General features: G+C 37.2%; 2 protein-coding genes across 3 annotated transcripts in view; one reads left to right on the top strand and one right to left on the bottom strand.

The window, feature by feature from the left end:
• The window catches only part of LOC111064301 (calcitonin gene-related peptide type 1 receptor), a 177,828-nt gene that overhangs the window by 54,217 nt on the left and 111,499 nt on the right, over positions 1-12,112 (top strand). The window lies entirely within an intron of this gene.
• LOC120350101 lies at positions 4,604-5,431 on the bottom strand. Its single transcript, XM_039422412.1, has one exon. It carries the CDS (start codon positions 5,429-5,431, stop codon positions 4,604-4,606), a length of 828 nt encoding a protein of 275 aa, XP_039278346.1.

Here is a 12,112-nt window from a genome sequence, read left to right as displayed (position 1 = left end):
TCTTTTATTTCTTGCAGATGTGTTTAGTCAGTTGTAGAAGGTGGTAACACACACACACAATGGTTGTAATAACATTATCAAACAGTAGTAGCTGTTTAATAGAAGTACTACCCACTGTATTAGAGCTTGATACACACTATGAATATGAAATTGGTTTGATTAATTTATGGACATACAATAGTGTACCGAATATAATCAAAAATGTCAACTCATCTTTTAAGTATGGTGATTAATTGGTTGATTTGGATACAGGTTCCCATGAAATTGATCGTATAATAAGTGAAATAAAGAGAAAATTAAATGTTGATAGTACAAATCTCATTCTACAGGGGAATAATACGACAATGCTATGTGAATTAAAAGCGGATAAAGATGTTGATTTGACAATGAGCACTTCACTAGCTGATATACTTGGTTTTGATAGAGAAATTCTAGTAGCAAATAAATGGCATTATTCTAAATGATTAGTGTGCATCACAAATATAACATCGTTCCAGATTAGTTGTAATCTAGCATGTGGTAGTTATCGAAATGGAGGTTCATACAATTTTTGAATTTCTTCCAAAGGTTGCACCTGGTTTTCTAATAAATGAATCACCAAATCCAATTATCTATTTTCCATTGAACACACATAGAATTCAATCTATTGTAATTCAGATAGTTGATCAGAATGGTAAACTAGTTGATTTCCGCGGTGATAGTATAACAATAAGAGTTCACATTAGACGGAAGGAGTGAGAGAGAGAAAGATGAATGCAAGGTGTGTTAGAACGATGTGTGGTGCATTAGTTGTGTGTGAACAATGCAAGCGAGAGAATGGGTTTCGTTATTTATAACCTAGCGCCAGGTGCAAGTAGGTCTGCTAGTCGTCAGCCACCGCCGGCGCTTAGTACTTATCAGTCTGTGAAACTGATAACACATAATCGAGCAAGGTTTTTAGAAAAGCTTGGTTTTAAAGTAAATTGGAAATATGTCATTAACACATGCAGCCGCAATTAGCAACATACTAAATGTTGAACAAGATATACACTATTATTCAGATATAACAAAATTTGATTATCACACACATGCTCCATATGGTAATTTGAAATTTCATAATAATGATGAAATTCACATTTCAAAATCATCACATGATCTTATTTCTTTAGTTGCAAAATCTTTTCTTATTGTTGAAGGAAACATTACATGTAAAAAGCCGGGTAAAGAAAAAGAAGACCCGCCCGTTGATGCACAATATACGCTCAACTCAAATGCAGTAGCACATATGTTTGATGAGATATGATTTGAACTGGCAGGTACAGTTGTTGCGAAGAGTCATCTAGTGGGTATTACTTCATCTATAAAAGCATATTTAGTGAAAAAACAAATCGATAAAAATACATATGAGCTAGCAGGATTCAATAAGGAAGGATTAACACTTAGTAATAATAGCTTTGCATTTTGTGTGCCATTAAAATTACTTCTACCATTTTTTGAGGATTTTCAACACGTGATTTTGAATATGAGACAAGAGCTTGTACTATTGAGATCGGCAACAGATGTTAATTGTATTAAATCCTCTAATGCTACAACAATGTCATTGGAAATAACAAAACTGCTTTGGAAAGTACCTTATATACATGTAGATGATCATTTAAGATTGAAATTCCTAAAAATTGTTGATCAGGATAAGCCGTTGAAAATTGCATTCAGAAAATGGGATATTCATGAATACCCGCAATTACCCAGTTCAACTTCACCTGTTTGGACGATAAAGACGGCATCAAAGGCTGACAGACCACGATTTATAATATTAGCATTTCAGACCAACAGGAAAAATGTAATGTCAAAGACAATGTCTAATTTTGATTTGTGCAAATTGCATGATGTTAAACTTTTCTTAAATAGTGAATATTTACCGTATGATCGACTAAATGGAAACAAACAACTTCTATACAAAATGTTTTTGGATTTTGCACCCAGCTATTTTAATTTAGGAATTCATACCGAGCATGGTACAGATGTAGATTATAAAACTATTACTAATAACAGTGCAATAGTTGTACTCGATTGTTCACATCAAGCTGATCATTTAACATCGTCAACAGACATTCGATTGGAAATGGAGTTTGCAGAAAATGTACCAAATTTAACGACTGCATATTGTATTTTAATAAGTGACACATTAGTGGAATATAAACCATTAAGCGCATTAGTTCGCGAAGTTCAGTAATTTGACGCAAGAGTGTGTTTTATGAACAGAGGAGGAGGAGGGGGGTATATATATAAGTGCATGTTTGAACAGTAATTACATCAGTTGCGCGATGAGTAGCCATCCTCAACCGCCATCACCATCATTATTGCCAAAAGCAAAATTTGATGCATTTGTACAAAGAATGTGTGCTGGCGATGGGCAACAGAAGATGGATGAAGAAGGCAGCAGCAGCAGCAATTTGACAGAATTTCGAGAAATTGGTATACAATGTGACATGGATAAAGAAGAAGAAGAGGAGGAGACGGCGAGAATGGAGAAGAATTGCCACAAACAGAAAAGTGATTCTTCTTTTGCTGTAGTCGAGTTACATTTTTTCAAAAGTGATGATAACTTTATCATTATCAAAGAGGTAGGCATAATCGATCACAATCTACGCCATATTGTTCTACACTTTAAATCACCATTTGCAAAAAAATTACTGAGTAGAAAAATGTATCGTGATGTCTGTTGGTTGGAGCATAACTATCATAAAATTAAATGGGATCAAGGTGATTTGACTTATTCTGATGAACTGTTAGCATCATACTTGCAGAATTATTTCACAATCTATACAAAGGGAAGAGAAAAATCACAGTTTTTGAAAAGGTTACACAACAATGTACAAACTATGCCAGAGAACTTTGAAAAACCAGACTTTTCAATGTTTACAGATTCTTGGTGTTTTAGTTTATGCAAAATTCATAACAAAACGAACAATGCTCGTTGTGCACTTTTTAGTGCATATCATTATTTGACAATCTTGTTGAGTAAGAAGCAAACAGAGAGAAATGAGAATAGTGCAGCAGCAAACAATTTGCAAAATTCCGATTATACATGTGAAAATAATGGAATGGAAAGTATGAAGCATTGTAATCTATACACAAAACAGCGAAGACGCAACTATGCACGACAAGGATTCTATTTTGATAGAAAAAACATTCAATGTGTTTATTGTGGATTTGATTTGAATTCGCATAGAGCAAGAGTATGCAGTCTAGCATGTAGCGAAGGTGGAGGGGGATGGCAGAAACAAATAAATTTCACTGTTCTTGTACCGCTCATTTAGATGTGAAGAAGCAGCAGCAATGAATCCTCAAACTTGGTCTTATGCACCAGTATGCTTGGAAATAAAACTACAAGAGTATATTGAATGGTATGAAATGTGTGAAAAAGCAATACATTCTGCTGAAGAAGGAAATAGTAAAAGTATTGCTAGACAATTGAAATCAATATTTTTAAATTTGGTGAATGTTAGTGATATCAGTGATTATTTAGCTTATTATAGACCATTTAGATTGAGTGTAGACAAACTGATAAAAATTGAAGAAGAAATATTGTTATCGTTACATGGAAGTGTGGAAGAAGAAGAAGAAGGGGAGCTAGTAGAAAGTGAGAGCGTAGAGGAAGGAATGTGTAAATGAGTAGCAGGTGGAGCGGTGAACATGGAAGGGGTGAGCAACAGGCAAGTTTTGCACACCAGTAGTAGTAGTAGTTGTGAGTTTTGCCCAGTTGAAATCTGAGATATCTGAGATTTTAAAGATCTGAGATATCTGGTTGGCAAGCCTGCTGCTGGCCCAAGCAGGTTGTGCACCTGCTCAACAAAGAAGGGGGACAAAATGGCTGTCCTATTGGTGCACCTGCTGGTCAGGGGAACAAGCCTTCCTATTGGTGGTGGTGGGGCATGTGCACCTGCTGGTCAACAAAGAAGGGGAACAAAATGGCTGTGTGTGCCTTCCTATTGGTGGCGCGTGTGCACCTGCTGGTCAACAAAGAAGGGGAACAAGCCTTCCTATTGATGGGGCATGTGCACCTGCTGGTCAACAAAGAAGGGGAACAAGCTTCCTATTGGTGGTGGGCACCTGCTGGTCAACAAAGAAGGAGAACAAAATGGCCGTGTGTGCCTTCCTATTGGTGGGGCCTATTGGTGGGGGCAATTGGTGGGGGGTCTATTGGTGGGGGTGACTTCCTATTGGTGGGAGGCCGCCATTTTGCAGATAGTGGGGGAAATCCGCCATTTTGGTCATACCTCCTTGCTTCTTATTGGTTGAGGGAGGGGCTTTGGTGGGGGGCCTAATGGCCAACACTATGGCTGGGGGGGTGGAGGGGGGAAATCTGCCATTTTGGACACGCCCCCTCACTTCCTATTGGTTGGGGGCGTGGCCAAAATGGCCGACACTATGGCTGGGGGGGTGGAGGGGGGAGAAGGCGGGGTTTTAGGCCACGCCCCTCGTCTCCCATTGGTCTTGTGCAGAACTCTCAAATCTACACTACTTATGTGTGTGTGTGTATGTGTGTATGTCTGTGAACACGATAACTCCACTCCTAATTAACCGATTTACTTCTTCTTCTTTCTCTCTGCCCCGGTGTGCCTCACAGCGTCGGGGTAGCCTCGGACAACCGCCTCCAGGTGTCGCGATCCGCAGCCAGCCTCTTCATCTGCCCCACAGTCTTCCCTCTCTCCTCTCCCAATCTTCTAATGTGTTCATCATACGAGTACCGGGGACGTCCTCTCTTCCGTCTGCCTCCTACAACCACATTTGCGTACTGTTTCACTTTCCTCTCATCGTCCATCCTCTGTACGTGACCCCAATATCCTAATTGCTTTCTGTCGATAACTTCTTTTACATCTTTCATTCCAATTTCCTCCCTGATGCGGTCACTCCTTACTCTGTCTCTCAACGTCCTCCCAGCCGTTCTTCTATGGCACTTCATTGCCACTGCCCTTACTCTACTCATATGCTGTGTCTTCATGGGCCAACTTTCCACCGCATACAGAACTATAGGCTCTATTATACTTTTATAGACCCTATTCTTCACCATAGTACCCACTTCTTTTTTCCCGAAAATACAGTCTTTGGTACCATAGTAAGCCCGGCTAGCCTTGTTGATTCTGTTTCTCAGTTCTTCATCCAGTTTTCCACCTTCATTTATAATGGTGCCAAGGTACTCGTATGATTTTACTTGTTCCATCTGCCGCCCCTCCACTTCTATTATCACTCTCTCACCTTCAGTTCCATTCACCACCATCACCTTGCTCTTATTGATATTCAGTTCCATACCTTTTCTCTTGATCTCTTCATTCCATTCGATTACAGCTGCTTTTAGTTTCCTTTCCGAGTCAGCAATCAGAACTATATCGTCCGCGAACAGTAGAGCTTGAGCGAAAATGGGCCTTAAATTCCAGTGTCCGACTGTCATTCTCCCCGTTCTTCGTTTGCAGATTTTATGGATTTCATCCATTACCATGGTGAATAATAGTGGACTCAAGCTGTCCCCCTGTTTTATCCCCCTTCTCATTTGCAGAGGTCCTGATATCTGTCCACACGTTCTAACCACTGCAGTGACATTATTGAAGACACTTTTAATAGCACGCTGTAATTTTTGTGGCACATTCTTAGCAGCCAATGTCTCCCATAAGGCTTCTTTTGATACTGTATCAAATGCGGCTCTCAGGTCCAGGAACGCCAGATATACTTGCTTGCCTTTTTCAATAGATTTTGAGCAGATCGATCTTATTGAGAAGATGTGGTCTTGCGTCTGCCTGCCAGGCCTAAATGCACACTGTTCCTCCTCTAGCTGTTCTTCCACCACACTTCGCAGTCTTTTCTCTAATATTCGAGTGTACACTTTACATACCACTGAAGATAAGCAAACTGCTCGGTAGTTTTCACAATCAGTGGTATTTCCTTTTTTGTGGAGTGGAACTATAATATTTTGTTCCCATTCTTTTGGAATTGTACCTTGTTCCCAAACCTGCTGCAATAACTCAGTGAGTCTATCTAAGAGACATTCACCCCCTTTCTTCAAATATTCAGCTTGAATATTATCAATTCCTGCTGCTTTCCCATTCTTTAACTTTGAACAGCCTCCCTCACCTCATCCTTTGTTATTCCAGCATCCATCTGATGTACTTCATGAGCATTGTCATCCAACTCCAAATTCACTTCTTGCACCACCCTATCTTCATTGAACTTGTCTTCAAAAAATCTTCTCCATGTTTCAAGCACATCTTGAGTGGTTGTCACCAGCTGACCTTCCTTATTCTTAATAGACCTTGCCTGCTTTCCAAACTTTCCTCGCAGACTTTTGCAAACTGTCCAAAAATTTTTCACATTATTTCTATAGTTTTCATCTATTTCTTTCCCAAACTCCTCCCATGCCTTCTTCTTTGAATCTTTGACAGCCCTCTTTGCTTGATTCCTGCACTCTATGTATTTCAGCCAATCTTCATTTCTTCCAGACCCAGTGTATCTTCGGAAAGCCTTCTTTTTGTCCTTGACCTTCTGTTTAACTTCCTCTGACCACCATTTCGTCCTTCTTTTGAATTGCCCCACTTTTCTTTGGCCACAAACTTTATTTGCTGCTTTCAATAATGTTTCTTTGATACTTTTCCATTGAAACTCAATATTATTTATTCTGTTCTCTTCTTCTACTTGAGTTTCATTTCAGCTAATTCCTTCTCTACTTCAGTTTGAAATTCATTCTGTTTGTCCCTATTTTGCAATTCCTCACTCTTGATCCTCTCATATTTCCTTTGTCTGATCGTGGCTATTCTTTGGAATCTAGTGTCAGCAACAAGAAGTTTATGGTCTGAGTCAATCTCTGCACCCCTTATGACTTTCACATCTTTGACCGCATATCTCAAGGTAGAAGGGTATAGAAAGTAGTCAATGATACTTTGGGTGTCTCTTCCTTCAGCGACAAAAGTTATTTTATGGATGGTCTTGTGAATGAACCATGTATTTCCGATCAACAACTGGTTATCTATACAGAATTCCAATAGCCGCCTACCATTATCATTCAGCACTGATTCACCTGCATGTTTTCCCATACACCCATGCCACTGTTCATCCTCATTCCCAATCCTTCCATTGAAATCACCCATTAGAAAAACTTTTCTACCTGTCTCCACTTCTGATACAGCTCTTTGTAGATCTTCCCAGAATTCATCCTTTCCAATAACATCTGTATCTTCGGTTGGCCCATACACCTGTATAATAGAAATTTTTATTGAAAGTTCAAGGTCTATTCGCATAATCCTGGGACTTTTGGCATTCCATCCACTTATCAAATTATTTGTATTTTCATCAACTATGATACCAACTCCTCCTTTCAATCGACCCGCATCAGTTGTTCCTGAATATCTGAGCACATATCCATCATCTAGCTGTCTCTCTCCAATCCCTCGTTTCCGAATCTCACTTATTCCTAATACACTCATTTTATATTTTTTCATCTCCTCCACTATTTCAACTTCTTTTCCGGTCAAAGTGCGCACATTCCAATTCCCAAATCGTAAGTCAAGTGTCTTGTCCAATTTCTTATTCCTTAAATTCCGGTCCCGTCCGAGGCTATTTAATGTACTTTGAATCCGAGCTTATCCAGCGTGTGGGGGATTAGCCCAACGACGCCTTCTTTGGAGTACTTCTTTGTCTGCCTCCTACCCTTCGACCTGTCCGGCTTGGGTGGCCCTGCTGGTAGTTACACTACCGCCGGCATAGCTCTCTGGGTCTCAGGAGGACGCAAGCCCCTCCACCAACGGCAAGGTGTTGTACTCCCTAGGAGGGGAACCGATTTACTTGACATTTTAAACTTAAGGTTCTTATACCATGAGGAACCGACAATGAGAAATTCAATGTAGTTCAATTCAAGAAGGCGGATAACTATCAAAAAACCATGTTTTTCACGGTTTTTTCGAAAACGGCACAATAAGAAATTCAATGAAATTCAATTCAAGATGGCGGATAATTACTAAAAAACCATGTTTTTCACGGTTTTCTCGAAAACGGCACTAAAGATTTTCTTCAAATTTATACCATGGATAACTACTTATAAGCGCTATCAACTGACATGAGTCTCATTTCTGTTAAAATTGCAGGAGCTCCGTAATATTCTTGAGAAGAATGGCGGATAATTACTAAAAAAACATGTTTTTCACGATTTTCTCAAAAACGGCTCTAACGATTTTCTTCAAATTTATACCATGGATAGCTATTTATAAGCCCTATCAACTGACATTAGTCTCATTTCTGGGAAAATTGCAGGAGTTCCGTAATATTCTTGAGAAAAATGGCGAATAATTACTAAAAAACCATGTTTTTCACGATTTTCTCAAAAATGACTTGCCTGATTTATTTCAAATTCATACCCTGTAAAGTTATTTATCAGCTCTATCAACTGGCATGAGTCTTTTTCCTTGGAAACTAATAGGGTCCACCCCATCCTTGAGAAATAGACTTTGTAAACTCCTTCTCGTGCATGAGGTAGGTAGGTAGAGCAGTTTATAAAAAGAACACATAGTCGAGATATTTCATCTGTAGAAAGCTGTTTTGACGACTTTTAAAAAATCATCGATTTTCACAATTCACACAAAGGAAAAAGTACTCTGAAAATAATTATATATACATACACATATACACATATACATATATACGATTAGACTGGGCCTTTGTGAGGGATATTTTTGCATTCCTCTGGGAATTAATCTCAATTTACTGTTATTAGATGGAACATTTCTGTATGAATGTTATTATAGTTTCTTCTTTCGTAATAATTTTTTATGCTTTTGTACTCCAGAGCGAATCTCGGTCCCCGATATTGTGTTATTGATATAGTCCCTCACAAAACATAGTCTGATCGTAGTTTCAAATATGTTACCGCCAATCGTCATTATGTTATTCCTCTAAATTATTCTCGTTTAAGAATGAGGCTCACAGTTCAATGAGCAAGGAAAGTTGTGTGAGTGTATCAAACCAGATTTTTATGATTGTAACAGAACAATGAAAGCACTTTAGTCATAAATTTACTGTTAATTCTTGTTATTGCTTGATATCTGGTTTGAGAAAGAAATGAAGAAACACTATATAGCTCTTCGACTAAAATTTACAATATTCAATATTCATATAAAACATGTCGAAGAGCATTCGCTATGATCTCCAATTACTGTCAAAAGTCTTTGTAAAGGTGAAGTCCTTATTGAGAGGGAATGGAAAATGGCAAATTCTAGGAAGTTACTTAGTTATCTCTAGTTTTGTGAGCATCAGAAATCGTCTCTCTCTCTCAGCAGTAATGTAAAACACTGGCCGGATGAAACGAGACCACTGAAAGCAAAAGTTCTGCTACCTATCTGAAAATTCACTGAGTGTGCTCTGTGGCTTTTCGTCGATAAATGGAGGTTTCAACTAACTTCTCTAGGACAAAATTAATTTTGGACTGATGATAAGGTCATGAATCAAATCAGACTTTCATTAGTCGAGAATGCGTTAGCTTATCCCTCAGAAAACCGATTGATACAAATCATTCGATGAAAGATGGACACAGTTTTATATTCTCGGAACTCAGAAATTCATAAATACATTTTCAAATAAATATATTCATGCGATGTTCCGACCTAACCAAACTCAAAGTATCATAGAATCTTTGACTTGACTTTCTCGTATTGTATTGTTGCAAACTTCTCAATGAATTAAGACATATTATGTTACAAAACATTTTCTGATTATGTCGGTAGAAAGAAGACATAATTATAATGAATTGAACAATATATTAGGATTCAAAAAATGAACTGACAAAAAAGTTGATTGAAATAAGAATCTTTCCTTTCTACTTCACATCAAGAAGAAATAAGTTAGTGAAGGTTTCAATTCGAGAAATTTTTTTTTTTCAAAAAACATAGCATAAAGCCATCTCAGAGATTGCAAACGTATTAAAATAAAATTTGAATTGAACTTAAAATATCGCTGACTTCCTTCGCTTTTAGGAGACCTATACATTATAGTAAGTGGGGATAATAGTAGTGAAAAAGTTACTCAAGAAAACAACAACAAAATTTAGAGAAGATTGGTCAGTAAATCGTAGTTGAATCGTTATTTTCATAAATATTGCCTCGATAGGTTCAACCCGCATACTTATGCTATCGTTAATCACCGTATGGGTCTCAATAGCTTACAAATAATTCAGCAACATCAAGTGCGTGGGGACTGAATACCTTCATCATATCAACCAACATGTGTTGTTTGCTAATATATCATACGGTAGAAGATTTAGTGGGAGTATTCTGATCGTCAATCATTTTTCGAAGTATCTATCAATCACATCTCGATTCTAAGGGATGTGTTAAAAGTTGGTCCCTGGAGTCTATGAAGAGCAATAGAATAATCGCAGCATCATTCAAAAGACTCCAACAAATACATGAGCCTGTAGTATTGTATATGTATTATGGATTTTCATGGCGTATATCCAGCGTATCACCTATAGAGTTCAATATTGTAAGTCTGTAGATTAACATGTTGTGAATCAAACATAGAGATACAACAATTATTGTGACTCTTCATTTTTCTACATTTTCCATAAATAGTCTCACTGATCCTCATAGCATAAATAACCTCATAGCATATGACCGTATTATAAAGCTGTAGAAAAACGTCAGGAAGTGGGAATTATCTGATATTCTTTGATTTGAGAATACAGCATATCTATTTTAAGATAATAGTCCATAATTGATTGGCCAATCAATCATGCTTGATATTATAGATATAATAAGTGATGATAATGTATTCTCATTACAAAGAACAGAGCTGTATGATGTAATGATGTATAGTGTATGCAACCCACACCTGTACAGTTGTAAAAGGTGATGTAAAATGGATTTCAACTAGAAATGTCCTCAATCTCTTTCCAGAAAACCAATTTGAAAAACTTGCAGAAACTAATTGGAATTCCAAAAACATCTGCTATTGCAATTACTTCCAAAATCGATTTCCATATGAGGCTAATAGAACGCTGAGACGAAAACTTCAGAAGCGATGTTCCGAAAAGGCAAGCAAGAGCTGCAGAGTAAAGAAACAAATGATTCCGCCTCAAGTTTTAAATGAGAAGTAAATGTTAAAACGTCCTTTTTCCAGTGTTGTGGTTTCAACAAAAGTTTGTATTGGAAGCTCAGCCAGCTAACTCTCAACAATCTCAACAATCGTTTACGTAGTAAAATCCACCCCTGAAGTATAAATTGGGTCGTTGTCGAGATGTGTTCTAGAATTTAGTGCCTCTTAAGAATGATTCTAGGCCTACTTGTATTACAATAACAAATTTCACCACTACAAGATTATCCCTACCAAATTGCCATATCTCACAGATTTTCCTCATACTCATTCATTGAATATTCACAATGATTGATAATAATGATCACTAATAATTATTTTCCTAAATTAAATATTAAATATGATGATATACAGAAACGAACAGGTAGAGAGAGGATGTGTAAATAAACGTCAATTATTAGATAATAGAAATAGAATAGACAGGTGAAAAAGGGCTAGTAGTGGATGTATTGAACTTGACTTGAATTGACTCTACTTGAGTATCAACATGCTAATAATTCGTACTACCATAGAAAAAATAGTATCATATCCTCTTTGGAATTATTACTGAGTGCCATTCCATCAATAAGCTGTAGTCAATTCCAGCGAAAAATACTAAAAGTTTATGAAAATTATTGAGATAATCTATAGAATCTAATCTACAATCTATTGCGTTCTCTTTTCAATCATAAACCACCGAAGAACATTCTCTCCTCAGTATTGATTGTTATTATTTTGAACACGTTTTAATGTATACCACAGCGTTATATTGACTGTCATGCTTTGTTTCGCGGAATGAACTCATTCTTCTTTCAAGTTCTATTACTTAGGGATGGAGGATATGAACAATGTCAAATTAAACAAATTAGTTGCTAGTATTATCATCAATCTCCATGTTGGATATGAAAAAAAACTTCCAACTCTCACAATCAAATTATTATGAGATGTCAAATTTCAACTGTTTAATTCAACTGCATCAATTATATTAATTATAACTTATCATCGAAATAAACATATAATCAAT

This window comes from Nilaparvata lugens, chromosome 1 (assembly GCF_014356525.2).
Source record: "Nilaparvata lugens isolate BPH chromosome 1, ASM1435652v1, whole genome shotgun sequence".
Lineage (NCBI taxonomy): Eukaryota > Metazoa > Arthropoda > Insecta > Hemiptera > Delphacidae > Nilaparvata > Nilaparvata lugens.
The sequence above is the reverse complement of the archived record's forward strand: the minus strand, read 5'-3'. Positions and strand labels throughout refer to the sequence as shown.